The 18,727-nt window shown below is 51.0% G+C and overlaps 3 protein-coding genes across 4 annotated transcripts; 1 reads left to right on the top strand and 2 right to left on the bottom strand.

Annotated features, from left to right (window-relative positions):
* The first annotated feature begins 719 nt into the window (after positions 1-719).
* Positions 720-4,721, top strand: LOC120676469. 2 transcript variants are annotated; one of them, XM_039957768.1, is made up of 7 exons: positions 720-1,061; positions 1,171-1,258; positions 1,386-1,630; positions 1,743-1,830; positions 1,927-3,155; positions 3,639-3,710; positions 4,049-4,137. In XM_039957768.1, exons 1-6 carry the CDS (start codon positions 804-806, stop codon positions 3,669-3,671), a joined length of 1,941 nt encoding a protein of 646 aa, XP_039813702.1. In that variant the 5' UTR covers positions 720-803; the 3' UTR covers positions 3,672-3,710; positions 4,049-4,137. The 2 variants fall into 2 exon arrangements, with proteins under 2 accessions (XP_039813702.1, XP_039813701.1); XM_039957767.1 differs by lacking the exon at positions 3,639-3,710 and adding an exon at positions 4,267-4,721 and having other exon boundaries at positions 722-1,061; positions 4,049-4,156.
* Positions 4,722-4,922: 201 nt separating this feature from the next.
* LOC120676562 lies at positions 4,923-5,565 on the bottom strand. Its single transcript, XM_039957896.1, has one exon. The coding sequence runs from the start codon at positions 5,356-5,358 to the stop codon at positions 5,146-5,148; it is 213 nt and encodes a 70-aa protein (XP_039813830.1). The 5' UTR covers positions 5,359-5,565; the 3' UTR covers positions 4,923-5,145.
* Positions 5,566-5,829: 264 nt separating this feature from the next.
* Positions 5,830-6,608, bottom strand: LOC120676560. The gene has a single exon (XM_039957894.1). The coding sequence runs from the start codon at positions 6,464-6,466 to the stop codon at positions 6,164-6,166; it is 303 nt and encodes a 100-aa protein (XP_039813828.1). The 5' UTR covers positions 6,467-6,608; the 3' UTR covers positions 5,830-6,163.
* Positions 6,609-18,727: the final 12,119 nt, after the last annotated feature.

Raw genomic sequence — 18,727 nt, 5'->3', positions numbered from 1 at the left:
TCTTCCCTCCTCACTTTTTCTTCTTCCTCCTCTTTCTTTTCTTCTTCCTCCTCTTCATGGATCCGCCCCTGACCGCATCCTAGCCGGCCCTAGATATTATTATGTCGTTGGCACCATGTTTTTTTGTGTGCTGGTTTTCTCCTACGCGGATGCGGATTTTTGTTGTGTTTTTTTACATTCTCATTGTACTTGAGTCCGTAAGTTAAAAGTTCTTATTACACACGCTTCGAGTTCACCATCGGTGATACATGTTTATAAGAAAAACGTGGTGTGCTTTCGAAATAGGTAAAAATCAAGGGAGTTGCTTTTAACACCCATTTCTCAATGTCCTAACATACCCAATTCTCTGAAATAGATAATGCTAAGTCTGAGATGATTGGGTGCATATGAAGGAACAAAAATTTGTGAATCTTGACATAATTGATACCAAAGTAGGGAATTATTTATATACCAAGTAGAAGAAATAGAAATTGAAAATGAGAAAAAAGGGAAAAGATTGAGCATCATGGCCCAACGGGCTGACCGACGTGTTGTTTCCCGCCCAACGGGCTGACTAACCCCCTAGGCGGGTTCTTTCAAAAAAAAAAAACGAGGCGGGTGGGCCCTGGCAAAGCCCGCCCTTCTCCCGCCCCCACTATTTTGGCGCCAATGGATCCCAGTTTTTGCCGCCAAAACCCGCCGCCGCCTCTTCTAATTTTCTCTCTTCCTTGGGCTTCTCTCCTCTCCCGCCATCTCACAGCCCCCCGTCAGACGCCGACACCCCGAGGCGAGCGCGCGCGCGCGCGCGTGTGGAGGAAGCCACCATGCCGGGCCACCTAACCCGCGGCGCCGCGCACCTAGGCGGCGTCACCTCCCGCCGCCACGCGGAGCTCCTCCTCCACAGCGGCGTCGGCGGCGTCTCCGTCAAGGACCTCCGCCTCCGCCGCGTCGTCCCGCCCGCCGCCGGTTCCGTCGGCTCCTCCCCCGAGTGCACCGCACCCGTGAAGTCCGGATCTGTGGAGAGCACGCCACCGGAGGCCGCGTCGGCCGCCGCCGCTGCCGAAGACCTCGACCGGAAGCCGGTAAGTCAGTGCTGGTTTCTCGATCTGTCCGTGCCGGTGCGGCGGTGCCTACCTGCATTGGCGCTCTGGGACTTCGGCGTCTGATTGTCTTGGTTCCCCTCTGGGTCAGGTGCTCCCGCGGTCCAAGCTCGTGCGCGACCCCGGCTCGTTCGGCTACAGGCGGCTGCTGCCTTTCCTCAACGAGATGGCCAAGAACGGTAACGCCCTCTCCGACTCCGATTCCCCGCGGATTTGTCTTCTCCGTATGGTCCGGTTCCCGTTACTTTGTTCTTATATGCCGTCTCCATGCTCGTGCCGTCGTGCGTATGTGCTTGCGTGGTTCAGATAGCTCAATCGACAAGGAAGTGCCCTCAGACAGCGCGGCTGTGCACTCAAAGAACGAGCTCAGCAGATCTGACTCTCGGTTGATTGATGAGCCTTTGGGTGAGACTCGCCTCGAATGTGATGCCATGGATTCTGTGGAGCCGGTGGTGGTGAAGACTGGAGGAGACACCGAGGTGAAGGATGGCTGCAACAACGTGACGGAAGAGGCCAACACTGTCCCTCATGACCTTGCAAGCAGCAAGCCGGTGAGTTTGTTGTTACCACGTCTCGTATTAGCAGTTCACGAACCATGTTCAGAACTTCAGATTGACCCTGTTTGCTGTATGAAATAATGGAGAGTGCGATTGTGTGTTTCAGTGGCTTGCCCGGTGCACGAGGTCGAGGTTTGTTCATCATCCGAGCTCGTTCAGCTACAAAAGGATGCTGCCATTTCTCATGGAGAATGGTACGATGATTGCTGGGTTCAGTTCATCAAGATTATGTGGTACCTTTACAAAGTTTGTTTTTTCTTATAATGTGCTATTTTGCCTTGCTGTATCAGAAATCTCTTCTCAGGAAGGTCAAAGGGTCAAAATTCGAAGAGTCGCAGAGGAAAGGCTACTAGCGTCAGATGATAATGGCATCTTTGCCAGTCAGCAGCAGCATCTTGCTTTCTCTGATGACACTTCTCAGGAATGCAGCAGAGCTCAAGTTGAAAGAATGGAAGCAGAGCCACCAAAAGCTGAAAAAAATTGTTTTCTTGATGACAAGCAGCATCAGACTGCCGTTACAAAAGCCTTTCCTCCAGAATACGATGCAGCTGAAGCGCAAAATGTCTTGCAGCAGGAAGCTTTGACTTCAGGTCAAGACCCAGTAACTTCTGAGGGTAATTTAATATCAGATGGGGATGATGTCCAGGCAAGTGGTCAGCATCAGATTGCTGTGTCAGAGGATTCTCCAGAGGAGTGCAAAAGAGATGAAGTCAAAAGAAGTGTACAAGATGAAGTAGTAAAGTCAGATGGGAGCCATGTTCTGGATAGCATGGAGTTTCAGCCTGCTGTATCAGAAATCTCTCCTTCGAAGAATGAGATGACTGACATGCAAAAGGCCACACAAGAAGAGCCATCACCTTTAGATGGAGATGAAGAAAATTCAGACAAGGTTGACGATCTTGCCAATGAGCAGCTTCAGCCCTGTGTCGCAAAGGAGTCCCTGACTGCACAACTGCAAGATAATGCTGAATTCGCTGAAGTACTGCAGTGCCAAACCAAAGACTCACGATGTCATGATGTTGGTTTTGTTAGCCCTACCAAGACCGTGAGACCATTGTTGCATTGGTGTTGTGCACAAGATCCTGAGGATTCTGTGGCTTCTCATGATGATCAGCTTCTTGACTGTGACATACAAATGATATGCAGGTCTTCTGATCCTTGTGCTATTGACAGATCCTTATCAGTAGAGGAAATGTCTGGATGTATTCCACTCACTGAATCGGGATGCAAAGCAGGCATATCCCAGCCAAGTGGTGCTACTCATTCTATGGAAAAAGGAGCTCTTTCTCCTAATAAGTATTCTCCTAAGAAGCTTTCTCCAAAGAAAGGAATACTTAAGAGGCATCCAAGGGGGTGCAAGGGTATCTGCATGTGTTTGGACTGCTCTACGTTTCGTCTACATGCTGACCGAGCTTTTGAGTTCTCTAGGAAGCAAATGCAAGAAGCAGATGATATAATAAGTAACTTATTGAAGGAGGTGGCAAATCTTAGGAGTCTAGTCGAGAAGCCTGCTGTCCAAGTAAGCATAATTACTTGCATTGCACCTTTTGTTTCTTTTCCTTGTCATGAGGTTCCATATTTAGAAATGTTATCCATGCTTTACTAGTATTTTTACATTGACTTGTGTGGTATCATCTAATCTGAATATTCAAGGTCAGGATAAGCATCTCCTAGAATATGTTATGCTAGATTTTTTCTAAAGAGAATGTTATTGTAGAATCTGGTAGCCTTTTGGAATAATTTTCAAGATAACTCACAAAACTAGGTAACTTGCCTTCTGCGTCTATGGAGTTTCTTCCTATCATGGACTATCATTTGCATACTTTAGGCAGTAAGAAAGCTTAGCTATAGAAATACTTCTAGATCTTTATTTGGCAATCCTATAAATACAAGGATGCATTTCACACCAGCAATGTCATAGCCAGAATTGTTCCCGTAATAAGGGATCATAATTTGTCATTGGTCACTGGAACTAAGCTTGTTGGTCACTGATCACGTGCAGACATTGGAGAAGACGATGTCAACCTTACTGTAGCTGATACAATCGATACTAAATTCATCGCTACCTGCACATGTATTGTAAAACCTATGTCCTAGCTGCAATCTTCAAATCATTTCTATTTGTGTTTTGCCATGCATGAGGTCTGAATAATCCTAGGGGGAAAAAATTCTAATTGTGTGCAACTTGTAAGCATGAACTTGGACATGTGAAATGGAACCTTACGCCTTCAAGTGACTAGGTACAACTTTGGCCTGTTCCCAGCCAGAGGTTTCCATTTTCTTACTCTTGAATGGCACTTTTTTGTGTTGCCCTGTCTGAAGATGTCTGCTCACTTGAATTACAGTTTTATATTCATCACAAATTTGAAGTTTACAAAATCCTTCAATTGTTATCTTTGCTTGAAATTGCAGCGAGAGTCGACACAAGCAGCTTGCAGACAGGCGTCTCGGGTGGAAGAGGTGGCCAGAGAACGTTGCCGGCAGATGTTCGAGGATCTGAATTCCCACTGCAGAATCCCTGTAAGTAGTTGCTGTACCCTGAAACTGCTGAACCACCTAGTTGCACTTGACCTGACCGGGCAGGCACACTAAAGCTGATGCATGGTTTCTAACTTGTCATTGGAACCCAGAGACCGAGGGTAAGATTCGCGCAGTATGTCGAGGAAAAGAAGGCGGCGCCATCTCCCAGGCGCAGCCGGAGGTGACTGAACTTCTGAATGTGTTCTCAGCCTGCTGACCTACTGATCGTCTAGCTGCTCAGCACATTCTGCGTGCCGCCGTTTGTGAATCGCTAGTTTACCTTTTGGTCGGGACTCTGACGTATATCCGGTGCAATGCGATGTGCTACTGTAGGAGTGAGGGAGTGGTTCAGTGGTTGTCATAGGGATACAAGGAAGCCCTGGGATGAATTGTAGCTGAGTTCTTGCAAGCTGGAACATGCCGGTTTGCTATGGAGGGGGGACTTTTGAGCTGTGAAACGGCGGTGGAGTCGTTGTAAGGAGGGTATCTTGCGTTGGTTTCTGATGCTTGGTTCTTGTGCCATGTATACTGTCTCCGATTCATGCATAGAGAACAGCTTCAGATTTGTTCGGTTGTCTGGCGTGAGTGCTAGTTGGTTTCAGGCTTCCAGGCCTGGAAACATGGGTGTGAGCTTCTGCTTAGCTGGACAGGTTTGCAGGTCTAATCCTCCAAGGATCTAGAGTTATTTTCAAGTTGTGTAACTGCCTAACTGGTAGTATGGAATGTATGATGGATGACTGGAGTGGAACTGAAGTAAACAATCTGATTGGAATGGAGCAAGTAGCATGATCAGAAAGAAATTCAGTGGCTAGTGTACAATAGTTTTAAAATCCGTCTGATAAGAAGATTACAAATCCCTGCATATATAAACGCTTTAACTGCTAGCCGAGGGGTACAGTACAGTTACAAATTTACAATCTGCAAATACTGATGCACATACAGGCTGCCGTATCGTACGAGGTGCTCGGCAGCTAAGGCCGGCCGGCCGGCTAGTCGGTGGTGATGTGGACCCCGATGGCGATGAGGAAGACGGCGGTGAGGGCGAAGAAGATGATGGCGTGGACGAAGATGGAGGCACCGCTGGTCTGGAAGTTGCCGAACTCGACGAGGCGGCCGCCCTTGGCCGGCAGCTGCAGCAGCAGCCCCGGCGAGAGCAGCACGAACAGCACCACCGCCACCACCACCGGCCCCCAGTCCGACATCTCCGATGACCCTCCTCACCCTCTTCTTCTTGCCTCGTCTTCCTCCTCCCGAACTCTCTCGGCAGACGCTGGGGAGGCGCCCGCTCCCCCGCGTATTAAAGCAAGCCGACGGCGACCCCCTGCTCCGACCCCAAGCAAACCAAACCAAACCGGCGCTGCAGGAGCAGCGGCGCCTGCCTGCCTGCCACCAATCATGCGCGCGGCGTTGGGTTGGGTGGGACGTTGCCGTCGCGTCCCGCCTCATGTCCGTGTCCGTGCGTCCGGTCCGCCCGTCGCGCATCCATCCGCGACCTGCCCCGCTCCACTCCCACTCCTCATCCATCGAGGCTTTTGTTTTGTGGCCTTGGGTTGGGGGCCCTTTGGCTCTGTGCTGTGCCGTGACATCCGTCGCCTTGCGCGTTGCTGATCTGGTGGGGGCAGCTCGTTTAACTGTAGTTTTGTACGCATCTTTTACGCCAGCAGATTGGATTGTTTGGATCACTTGGGCAGAGTTCAGAAGAGCGAAGAATAGGAGATGCGAAGAAAAGAAAAACTTGGAGAGAGACACACAGCAGGGACGAAAATTGGCATTGACCACGCTTACTTACTCTAGAAAAAAAATGTTTTCTAGTATCAGTTCACTCATAGTAGTGTTGCTAGAAGCCTTAGAACTCGGCCTGAAAAAAATGTTGCCCTGCAGTCGACTAACCGAGAAGCAACGGTACAGCAGGCGGCCGGCGAGGTGAAGGACGTACTGATGGCTCGTCGTCCCTTGGGCTTGGACTTGCTGGACGTCTGGACCCTAGGTACTAGCTGGCAGGATGGCTTAGTCGGCGTAGAGGTGGACCCCGACGGCGACCATGAAGATGGTGCAGAAGCCGAAGAAGAGGAGGGTGTGGACGAAGATGGCCATGCCGCTGGTGCGCATGCTGTGGAACTCCGGGATGCCCCTGTTGCTGCCGGGGATCTGGAACAGCAGCCCCGGCGTGAGCAGCACGAAGAAGAGCACCGCGATCAGCACCGGGCCCCAGTCAGCCATCTTCTCCGTCCTATCCTGTGCTGCTGCTGCTACGATTAATGGTCGCAGAGATCGATCACTGGGTGTGTGTGTGTGTGTGTGTATATACATACTACATCTCTGTCCGGCCGGCCGCCGCGGCTACTATGTCAAAGCAAGCAAGTCCGGGCGGCTACATGTGCCAACTAGTGGTGCGCCAGTAGACGGCAATTTGGAAGCTCCTCCTTGTCATCAGCGATGCAGCTCAGAGTACTACGTGTCGAGCTGTGGCGGATGCAGTTCAGACGCGGTTCAGAGTACTGCTTCTGAGACTCCAAGGCGCGCGCGGCTCTCGATCGTCACATCAGGCTGGTTTTTGTTGTTGCGACATCAACTCATCAGGAGGGGCCGGGGGGTTGTTCGGTTCCTTGACTTCGATGCCGCTTGGTTGGTGTCTCGGTCGAAGAAGCAGCCACGGCGCGGCGGAGACGAAGACTTGGCAGTTTGGCACGGAGCAGACTCGCAGAGGCGGTCTTCAACTTGCTGTAGAACTGCTGCTAGTGGTGGAGGCGTACATTGTCCATGGCGTCAACGACTCTCCATGGATTTCTGTCTCTGATCAAAACTTGAGAGAGCTCTGCTGCATTCCTGAGAAGCGTCATCAGAGAAAGCAAGATGCTGCTGCCCACTGGCAAAGATGCCATTATCATCTGAAGCAGAAACGAGATCGATGCCAACTGCTCGCTTATTACGCTCTGAAATTCAGGAGCCACTGGATTGACGAATAACCTCTCTAGATAGTAGGCTATAGCATCTGCATCTGCGTCTCCCCATGCCAGTTCCATTGTTTTGTTTCAACAAGCAACTAAGCAAGCATGTTTCCTGAAGAAGCTTCATCATTCAAGTCTCTTCCGAGGTCATACGTGATCGATGTCTTTACAAATGCATACGGCTATATACCGGTGCGAGCTAAACACGTTGGCAGAAAGCCTCCAACTGGCTTCGGCAAAGATGAAGCAGCTGGTCCCGTTACTTACCTGCCCAAGCCATGCGCCAAATGACCGAACCACATGCATGGTACCGCGACAATTCGAAATCTCAAGAAAGGAAGAGTGAGCCGCACGAAACACTTAATGCATGGTACATGCCCTGCCCCTGATGTACCAGGTTTGAGAACATGTTGGTCCATACACTAAGGTTTAGTCCAACTGTTCTCACTTTGCTCCTAGGAGGACGAATTATTGGTCTACAGCCAGCATATCAACCACACAGATCGCTTAGTACTAAGCTAGCATACAACACCGGTGCGATAATTGGGCTTGATATGGCAAGGGCCGTGGACTCTTGTCATGAAAAAAATGACGATGTGAAAGGGTAAGATATCACGAGTCCCAGGCCAGGCCAATACCGGATAACCGGCCTAGGAAGATGAGCCCAAGAACTGAGGCACTGTTTAAATTTTTACCCGTAAACCCCGTAAGCTTAAAAAAAACGTCACATCGAATGTTGACATACATACATGGAGTACTAAATGAAGTTTATTTATAAAACTTTTTGTATGGATGGGCTGTAAATCGCGAGACGAATTTAATGAGCTTACGTAATCTATGATTTGCAACAGTGATGCTACAATAATCATCCGCTAATTATGGATTAATCATAGATTAATTAGCATTATTAGATTCGTCGCGCGATTTACAACCCACCTATGAAAAAAATTTGTAAATAGACTTTATTTAGTACTTCAAATTAATAAGATTCCAACGCAAAAATTTATATGTAAACAACTAAACACAACCTGAAGCACACTGAGCATCGGGACCCGCATGACATGCGGTGACGCGAGAGTCAGACCGCCCGCCAGCGAGGGTCGCGGCAGCCTCCCGACCCCTCGCGGATGCATGAGCTCGGGAGGATGCGTCCTCCAACGGCCAGATCCAACCTCCCGACCCGCGATGGTATGGTGAGACCAAACCGGTGGAAAGTATTAAATGCGCTAGAGTAACGTGACGCACACATGCCTTCACACATTCTCGTCCTATTTCGTTCGCGCTAGTTTTGTAGTATACTAATGAATAGTAATATTTTAACCGTTAATTACGGTATCAAATAAAACTAGCTTACAAAACCAATTCCAGAACCCCTGCGCTAGTGATCTTGAAGAATCTAATAAGGTCTTTGACCGTGTGATTAGAGGATGGTTACTGTAGCATAACTATAGCCAATCATAAATTAATTACCGTCATTATTCGTCACGAAAAATTATACCATCTTTAAAAATTTTTTACAAATAAACATCATTTAGTTGCGAGATTTTCTTATCGAAAAACGTGCGCGCTAGAATCGTGGAATACCCAACAACTGGCAAATGGAATAGGGGCATCGACTACAAACCGGGAGTCCGGCACACGCTGACACGCGCCCTTGCTCAGCGGGAGCCATCATGACACCATGAATCAACGCTCACACCCTCTGTGCCGCCCCGTCAAACCGATGGCACGGGCTGTAACGCGTCGTCCTCATCATCAAGCCTAGAGTAGTGAGGGAGGTGTGCTGGGCAAGTGGGGCCTGCCGCGCACTATCAAAGGTTCGGGGGAAAGGCGGCCTTAACCACGACCATCCGAGTGAAGCGTTGACCTCACCTCATGAGGCAATGACACTAGCCGTGGCTGACTGGGGTGGCTATACGGCAGCCACGCCCACAGCATGTTCTGCCAAGGGGATGGCGGACAGGATTGAAGCCACGCTAGAGGCACCGCTGACTAGACGAACAAGACTTTTTTTTATCAAACATATCTGTATTAAAGTTAAGGAAACAGTACAAATACAGATACATCCAGAGAGGATACAGAGGACAGCTGTCCCACCCAAATTGCATGGAGCCCCCAAAGAAACAAAGAAAATACAACAAAGTCCTTGGAACCTATGCAAATCGAATCCTCCAGAGTCCGCCGCCGTCCGCCACTGCCGGAGACCGCCGCCGACTCCAGTTGACGCTCACCCTAGGCCAGAAGAAGCCCCATCGCATCATGGCTTTGGAAAGAGCCGTAAAGGACACCTGACCCCAGGGACGAGATGAAGCACACGCTGAACGACCAACGGCCGGGGACGCACCCCGAGCCCTCCTGGCCATGGATGAAAGCTCGCTGCCGATGACGACAGCCGTCGTAGGGAAACCGAGCCCAATCCATCCTCCTAGCTTCCACAACACCCGCAGCAACCTCCGCTCCCTCGCAATCAAAAGCCGGCGAACTCACCTCCCTCACGGGCCGAGAAGCCGCCAGCAGAGACCTCCTGTACACGGGCTCCACACTGGGAGCACCACCTCCACGCACTCGTCGCCGATGTCAGAGAGGAGCACCGCCGAGACGAGGATGAGCACGAGAGGACCTTATTCCATGGATGCGCCGCCGCCGCCGCCTCGACCACGCCGTCGGAAACCTAACCCTAGACCTACTAGGACTACCACCGACCGACGAGGAGCCAGCGGTCTCCATCACCTCGCGAAGCCCCGGGGGCCATCGGAGGCGAGGACGGCCTCGTCGGCGGAGACCGGAGCTCTCGGATTCGCCCTCTTCTACTGTTGGGGGAGGAGAAATTGAGAGAGGTCAGGAGAGTCGCTTCCGCGTTCAGGGGTGTTGGGGACACCACCTTCGGGCCGGTCGCCGAAGGCACGCGAAGACAAGACATCAGGAACAATGAAGCCGATGCCAAGAGCAAGCACGGAGATGGCCCGTCTTCGTGGATCTTCGGGTCGGAAGACGAAGACACGCGAAGACCGGGCAACACAAGCGTCGTGACGAGGAGTAATCAGTGGGCCCTACGGTCTTCGTCAATCAGGACGAAGTGGGCCGCCTGGAGTTGTGAGCCCTTCTGAGCTGTACCGCACCCATGCTGTGATATGGAAATCACGTGTACGTCCGAGAATATTCCGGGTATATGACCGTTGTAAGGGTGTAAAAGAGTAATTGTACATTGGAGGCGTAACGCCACCTATAAATACCCCCCTGTAATGTTCATTGATGGAACACATTGAATAGAGAGAGAGAATATTACTACTTGAATTGTGTGCTTATCCCTTACTATTGTAGTGTCCGTTCATCCCGGAGACACTCTCCACCAACAGTTTGGCGCCCACCCGTCGGTTCGATACACCACATGGCAGCGACGAAGAAGAGAGGAACCACTGGAGCCACTTCGGAGGACACGACGACGACAACGACGACAACACCCTCGCAGGGCGAAGCGGCAGCAACACAGGCGAACGGGACTAGTAGCGACGGCGTCTCTGTCGACGCCCTTGCAGATGGCCATCTTGAAGTCAACCTTCTAGACCTCGGCGTCTCAGCCGAAGACATCGCGGCGATGCGTCGCATCGATGCTCGCATCGAAGAGGCACGAAGGGCTCAGCAGCAGGCCTTGGAAGCAGAACCTTCGGAGCCACAGATGACGACAAGAGCGAAGGGGAAGCAGACCATGCTCAACGAAGCAGAACGTCAAGAGCAGTACAACAAGTTGAGGGAGGAGGAGCTTCGCTGCAAGGCGATACAGGAGAAGCTCCGTGCCCAGCAGCTGCAGCTCGAGAAATTGCAGGCACCTCCTCCACCACCACCGTAGAAGGAGATGATCAAGGTCAACCCACGGCAACAAGAACCACCAAGGTTCCGCCCAAAGTTCGTGCCGGTTGAAGAGATCTCTGACCACTCTGAGTCAGACGCCGAAGAGCATTACCGAAGAAGGCATCAAAGAATATCACCATTGTCCGAAGAGCTGGAGGAGGTGCAGTGGCCTCATCGCCTCAACCCAGCAATATTGCCGCAGTTTGATGGGGAGTCAGACCCCGAAGAGTTCCTCCTCAAATACGAAGCCACCATAGAAGCATCAGGAGGAGGCACCGCGTGTAAAGCAAAGGCGCTCGTCCTCGCATTGAAGGGCTTGGCGCAGCGATGGTATGCAAACATCCCACCAGGAACCATTCTGTCTTGGAAACAGCTTCACCTCGAGTTATGTGCAAGTTTCCGCGCCGTGAGGCCCGATGAAGTCACATCTTTTGATTTTCACGATCTAAGACAAGGAAGCATGACCTTGCAAGAATATCTTCTGAGTGTGATGAAGCTTCACGCAAGAGCACCAAATGTTGCCGACCAGAGCATCATCGATTCGGTGGTGAAGGGGATAAACCTGGGAACATGCGGAGAATACATATCCCGGCGCAAGCCGAAGATAGTCACAAAGCTGTTCGAGATAATGCAAGAATATTGCATATCCGACCGTGCGAAGAGGAGAAGGCTCGAGGAGAAGAACGAGCAGAAGAAGTCGCGAAGCAGCGAGAGGTCCCATACAAAACCGTGGCACGCTGACGAGCCGAAGCAGAAAAGAACAGTGAACAACTTGTTCGAAGAAGAACCCCGAGAGCATAGACACCATCACAGGGGCAAAGGCGAGAGGGACCGCCACGAAGAAAGATCCAACCGCGATGATCGTCACCATCGCGAAGAACGACACAACAAAGGCAGAAGAGACAGCGGCAGTCAAAGAGAAAAAATTCCATTCTGTTTTTTCCACGGCAAGGACAAAGGCCATTGGACAAATGAATGCCCCTTCGCCATTGAAAGAAAAGAAGAGTTTGATCGGCAGAACTCCCAGCTAGCGAAGCCAGTAAATCATACCTCACAGTTCCCACCACAGTCTTCGGCAACGGCAACCACTTGGGCTCCTACGCCAAATTGGCCGGTGTCATACCCAGTTTTCAATTACAACCCGCTACCGTATGCACTACCTCCGCAACAATCAGTACCTATGCTACCACCTCCGCAGTACAGTCAGACATGGTCCAGAAGCTCCACACCATTGTCTTGCGACACAACAAATCTACCTCCACCTCCGAAACTTGAGCCGGGGCAGATTCCAGAGCGAGCAATCGATGCACCTTCGGGCAGCAGGGTGAACATCATAAACGCCATCTCCAGAGGATCCAACAAACCAGTGCTTGAGACAAAGAGGCAGCGCAAGGAGTACTTTAGAACTGTTTCTCATGTCAGTGAGGGCAAATGCTTCCAAACAACTTGGTCGCATGTCCCGATATCCTTCACACAGGCAGACCTTCGGCTGCAACACTACCCACACAATGACCCCCTCATCATCAGGGCCAATATCGGCAAGAATTCAGTGCACTTCGCAGGGAACGATGTAGGGAGAATATTGGTGGACAATGGGAGCTCCGCACACATCCTCGTATGGCAGTGTTTTGTAAAAATGGGTTTCACAGAAACAGCCCTGCACAAGTCACAGTATCCGCTCATTGGCTTCGGAGGCAAGAGAATCGAAGCTCTTGGCAAGATAGAGCTCAATGTCACATTCGGCGAAGGAGCAGCACAAAGAACCAAAGCAATAACCTTCGATGTAGTTGACATCAACTACCCATATAACGCCATCTTCGGGTGCAACACCTTGGTTAAATTTGCAGCATTGATTCACCAGTCCTATCTATGCATGAAGTTACCTTCGGCCGGAGGAATTATCACAGTCTTCGGCAACCAGGAAGAAGCAAGAAGATGCGAAGACAATGCATCAATTGGCAACAAGAATGTCCATGTCATTAAAACACAAGACGAGGACGCCGATGCTGCAAACAGCGAAGAGCCAGTATCAGGAGGAGTATCTCCGACAGAGCACACGAAGAAGGTACCATTGTGCGAGGATGTGCCCGACCAAATGGTGATCATCGGGAAAGGGCTTGAAGAGGCCGAAGAGGCAAGGCTTATACAGTTCCTCCGCAACAATCAAGATGTGTTTGCATGGTCCTCGTCGGATCTGTGAGGAGTTAGTCGAGAGGTCATCGAACATGAACTCAGGGTGAACCCGAAGGCGAAACCAGTAAAGCAGGGCCAAAGGACAATGTCTGAAGAAAGGCAGAAAGTGGCTCAGGCCGAAGTACAAAAATTGCTGGACGCGGGCGTCATCCGCGAAGTCCAGTATCCGGAGTGGCTAGCAAATGTTGTCATGGTGCCGAAGAAGAACGGGAAGTGGCGAATGTGCATTGACTTCACAATCTTAAACAAGGCATGCCCGAAGGACGAATACCCACTACCACGAATTGACACCTTGGTTGACGCAGCAGCTTGCTCGGAGATGCTCAGTATGTTGGACTGTTTCTCAGGTTATCACCAGATATTCATGAACAAGGCAGATGAAGAGAAGACCAGTTTCACCACCCCCTTCGGGACATACTGCTACGTGAGAATGCCTGAGGGCCTTCGCAATGCCGGATGCACCTTCAACAGGATGATCAAAAAAGTATTGGGGGATCAATTGGGGAGAAACATCTCCGCATACGTCGATGACGTGGTTGTAAGAAGCAAAAAGAAGGAGGATCATATCCAAGATCTTCGCGAAACATTTGCGAATCTTCGTTGCCACGGCCTCAAGATGAACCCGGAGAAATGTGTCTTCGGCATGCGAAGAGGCAAACTATTGGGCTGCATGATCACCGAAAGGGGAATCAAAGCAAACCCGGAGAAGATCGAAGCCATTAGGTGGATGAAGCCGCCTACCACAAGAAAGGGGGTGCAGAAGTTAACAGGCAGGTTGGCTTCGCTGAACAGATTCATCTCGAAGTCAGCAGAGAAGTGCCTCCCATTCTTCAAGGCGCTAAAAGGCTCTGGCAACTTAGAATAGGGCGAAGAGCAGGCGAAGGCCTTCGAAGACCTCAAGCAGTACATTGAGAAATTGGCAATCATGTCCAGCCCGTCAGAGAAGGCGAAGTTGTTGTTATATATCTCCACATCAGGCGCAGCCGTCAGCGCTGCCCTCGTCGAAGAGCGCACAATCGAAGGGGCATTAACACAGGTGCCCATATACTTCGTCTTCGAAGCATTGAATGAGTCAAAGTTGTTGTACTTAGAAATGGAGAAGATGGCATATGCGGTGGTCATGGCAGCACGCATACTTCGTTACTATTTCCAGAGCCACAAAATTAAGGTTCCAACATCTTTCCCACTTAGGGACATGTTTGAAAACAGAGAAGCCTCCGGTAGGATAGGCAAATGGGCTACGCAGCTTTCATCGTAGGTCCTGGCAGATTTCATCGCAGACTGGACCCCAGCTGCACCTTCGCAAGAACAGCCGAAGATAGAAGCAATATGGCAACTTGAGTGCGATGGGGCTTACCAGAGGGACGGAGCAGGAGCTTCGACTGTATTGACGGCACCCTCGGGCACACAACTAAAGTACGCAGTAAGACTTGATTTCAATGGGTGCACAAACAATGTCGCAGAATACGAAGGCCTTCTCTTGGGTCTTCGCAAAGCAAGAGCGCTGGGCGCGCGAAGATTAACGATCAGGTCTAATTCAGAGTTGATCACAGGGCAAATAAACAAGTCAAACAGGGCTCTCAAGCCAGAATTGGCGAAGTACCTGGCAGCAGTGCGAAGCATGGAGAAATACTTCCTCGGGTTTAGTATCCGCAGTTTCTCCAGAACAAAGAATAAGCAAGCCGATCAACTGGCGAAGGCAGCAGCACAGTTCGATCCATTACCGCCAGATGTGTTCTTCGAAACTTTAAAGCAGGCCTCCGTCAGTTGTGTCGAAGAACCAGCCAAATTCGTCAACGCCATAACCAGCGAAGACTGGAGAGCCGCCATAATGGCCTACCTTCGCGGGCACTTCGTCCCGGAGGATGAGAAGGAAGAAAAGAGAATGGCACTTCGAGCCAGGAATTACAGAATCATAGGCGAAGAGTTATACCGTGGGGGAGTCTGTGCACCACTCCTAAAGTGCATCTCACGTGAAGAAGGCAAACAACTGCTTGAAGAGATACATGCAGGATGTGTTCTTCGCACATCGCAACGAGGGCCCTGGTCGGCAAAGCTTTCCGAGAAGGATTTTATTAGCCCTTGGCTGTGGCGGACGCTCACGATGTGGTTCGCACATGTCCGAATTGCCAGAGGCATGCCCCATACAGCAAATTCCCACCCGACGAGGTGCAGCTACTTCCTCAGGTATGGCCCCTCGCACGATGGGGCATTGATATTGTTGGACCACTGCCTACAGCTCCAGGAAACTACAAGTACGCTACTGTGGCGGTAGAGTACTTCTCCAAATGGGTCGAGGCCAAAACACTCAGGGACATCACAGCAGGAGCCCTACAAAAATTCTTTTGGCAGAACATCGTCTGTCGCTTCGGGGTCCCGAAGGAGGTTATAGTGGACAATGGCAAGCAGTTTGACTGCGCAACATTCCGTGAGTTCACCACTCAACTTGGTACCAACTTATGCTTCGCGTCGGTCTACCACCCGCAGTCCAACAACGCGGTGGAAAGGGCCAACGACATCATCTTCGCAGGCATCAAGAAAAACATCACTGAGCTGCCGAAGGGGAAATGGGCGAATGAGCTGCCGAGGGTCATATGGTCTCATAACACAACAGAGTCCAGGACCACGAAGTTCACCCCGTTCAAGCTACTATATGGCGAAGAAGCCGTAACACCCGAGGAAATCAAACTTAATCTTGGAGAACAGCCGAAGGGGTAGAAAACGCCGAAGAAGACATCAAACCCTCGATCGATACAATCGAAGCTGGCAAGATTCAAGCAGCAATCAACTTGGGAAAATATCAAGAAGAAATACGAAGGTGGAAGAATAAGAAAGTGAAGCCCAGAGACATCAAAGAGGGGAACTTGGTGCTTCGAAGAATACCGAAGGCCAAGCAAAAGGGCAAGATGCACAGCAAGTGGGAAGACTCATTTATCGTCACATCTATGGCAAGGCCAGAGGCCTGCAGGCTCCGCACGCTAGAAGGCACCGAAGACCCCTATTCATGGAACAAGGACATGCTACAGAAGTACTACGTGTACAAAGTGTGTAAAAGCCAGCGGAGGGAAATAACCGAAGGGGCTTGTAGGCAAATTTTTTCTTTTTGCATCTTTCCTTTTTTTCTCATGTGTAAATCCGTACAATGTACTGAAGGGCCCGTACTCTTTTCCTCACGGGGGGAAGCTTTCGAGTGTCCACTCGGGCGCCGAAGGTGTGAGGTTTTTAACGAGGCGGAACCCTATGTAACCCCTCGTGAAATATAAATAAGGCCACCACAAAAGAGTCTCGAAGGAACAGGCACGCTGCAAAGACGCCGAAGCGTCTATCCCTCTTCGTCAAAGCGAAGAGGGGAGTCATCAGCGCGAAGTACAAGCCATAACGCTTGAAAGAAGTAAGCATGAGGTGCAATCCGGATTAGGGGCTTCGCTACTCTTAGCTTCACTTCCAAAGAAATTAACAAAAATCCCGTCGCATGAAAGCGAAGGGTGGAAAGCCCTGTCGCGCGAAAGCCGAAGCCTAGGTGCTACCTCTCCGGCTAAAGAGCCGAAGGTTCCCTAACAAAGTCCTTACGTGCGAAAGCCTAAGGCGGAAAGTCCTGTCGCGCGAAAGTCGAAGGCTAGACGCGACCTCTCCGGCTAAAGAGCCGAAGGTCCCCTAACAAAGTCCTTACGTGCGAAAGCCTAAGGCGGAAAGTCCTGTCGCGCGAAAGCTGAAGGCTAGGTGTGACTTCTCCGGCTAAAGAGTCGAAGGTCCCCTAACAAAGTCCTTACGTGCGAAAGCCTAAGGCGGAAAGTCCTGTCGTGCGAAAGCCTAAGGCGGAAAGTCCTGTCGTGCGAAAGCCAAAGGCACGGCGCGACCTCTACGGCTAAAGAGCCGAAGAACACTGTGAAAGTCCTTACGAGCAACGCCACAAGCAAGGCGTGCATAGTTAAAACAGGAGCAGAAGAACCGACGGATGTCATCCTCCCCGCCAGTCGAGCGAAGGGGGGGGGGGTGGAGCTTCGCAAAACCGATACACGCACGACGCCGGTGACGATGAACAAACCAAAACGCGTTTGCGACCTCGCCCGCGCAAAAGGGGGGTGGTGCTTCACAACAGTACATCCATGCACAGCCGAAGGACAAACGAGAAATTTCAATTACATCTGTTACATTGTTACAATAAGACACCTCGCGAAAAAGCAAGAAGACCAATAAGTTACATTGTTACACTCGAGTTTTCTTCCTCGAAGACCATGCGGTCCACCTCAGATATAACTTCGCGGACCGCAACATCCATTATTTCTTTGGTTGTCCATCGAAGAAATGCCTCGAAGTCGTCGCCTGAAATCGAGGGCAACACAAATTAACTAGAACTCTCGTCAAAGATGCCTTTGCGACGATACATGAATTCATGTGGTGACAGGGGCTCCTCATCCACCGGCTCCGATTTCAGTTCACGGAGACCGGCGGGAGAGCTATAAGGCCTATCAGTATCGCGGTCAGCAAGGATCTTCACGTGTTTTTCTGGATCATGCTGAAAATTCGGCAAAAAAAAACGCTTCGTATCGGCGTTCCGAAGATCGTAAACGCGCTCCCTATCTGCCCAAAATTCTTCAAATGAAACCGAAGGGTAACGAATGTGGAACTTTGCCCAGGACACACCAGCAACATAGAAATTCCCTCACTTCAGCTGGCGAGGCAGCACGCCTTCGGTCACCTGCGCAGGGGCCAACACAGGGTCCTGCGCAGGCACCGAAGGTGTTAGTTTCCAAAAAATCATAATTACAACACAAAAGTCGACTGTCACACAACCACGGCCCTCACACCTTGCTAGCTGTAGGGTGAGAAGAGCCCACCGTGGTTTCGCCTTCGGCCGCCGGGGCTCGGTCGGTGGCCCCACGACCGCCGCCGGGGCTCGGTCGGTGGCCCCACGACCGCCGCCGGCATTTCCTCCCTCGCCGCCAGCATCGCCAGAAGGTGGCGTAGTGCCTCCGCCGGCGTGCACCACCTTCAGCATCAGCAGTTGGAGCTTCGGCAAGGATGGGCTCTGCAACAGCGTCGGCTTTGGCTTGAAGCTAAAAAACACAAATTTTCACAGATGTTAAGATGCACTTCAGGGCGAAGAAAAGGCGCATCAAAAAGAAGACGAAATTACCTGGGCCTTCATTCGTTCAACTTCGCGATGCACGATCGCGCGACCTTCGCTCTTGAAGAAGTGGTCCATGAAATTTTTGGCAGTGTTCTTCGCAAGAGCGGGCAATGCCTCCGGGCGAACTGCATCTTCTCCGGGCCAGGGAAAACCTTCGTCGCGGAGGCAACAGAGCTAGGCCTTTGTCACAGTGCTGGCGCTGGCAGCTTCGGAAGGGAACAAGCTGTACACCGCAGCACTTAGCGTGCGAACGATGACAACAACACTTATATCCTCGTTGAAATGAGCCCCAGCATCCAGCATAGCAATACATGCTCGGAGCCACTTGAATAAGTCATCCACCCCAACGGTGTCCCCCGAAGATACATCGGGAGCATCAAGCCCGTACTTCTTCAGGATGTCCGGAAGCTCTTTCTGAAGCTTGGTCGCCCCAGCCCTCACCGACTCCTT

The sequence above is a fragment of the Panicum virgatum genome, chromosome 5N, assembly GCF_016808335.1.
Source record: "Panicum virgatum strain AP13 chromosome 5N, P.virgatum_v5, whole genome shotgun sequence".
NCBI classification, from domain to species: domain Eukaryota; kingdom Viridiplantae; phylum Streptophyta; class Magnoliopsida; order Poales; family Poaceae; genus Panicum; species Panicum virgatum.
The sequence above is the reverse complement of the archived record's forward strand: the minus strand, read 5'-3'. Positions and strand labels throughout refer to the sequence as shown.

Bases quoted from the DNA above. Each gene is read 5' to 3' on its own strand.
- LOC120676469 (XM_039957767.1), top strand. From the start codon at position 804: ATGCCGGGCCACCTAACCCGCGGCGCCGCGCACCTAGGCGGCGTCACC. The intron at 1,631-1,742 runs GTGAGTTTGTTG...TGTGTGTTTCAG, and splicing joins ACCTTGCAAGCAGCAAGCCG to TGGCTTGCCCGGTGCACGAG. The intron at 1,831-1,926 runs GTACGATGATTG...TTGCTGTATCAG, and splicing joins GCCATTTCTCATGGAGAATG to AAATCTCTTCTCAGGAAGGT.
- LOC120676560 (XM_039957894.1), bottom strand. From the start codon at position 6,466: ATGTATATACACACACACACACACACACCCAGTGATCGATCTCTGCGA.
- LOC120676562 (XM_039957896.1), bottom strand. From the start codon at position 5,358: ATGTCGGACTGGGGGCCGGTGGTGGTGGCGGTGGTGCTGTTCGTGCTG.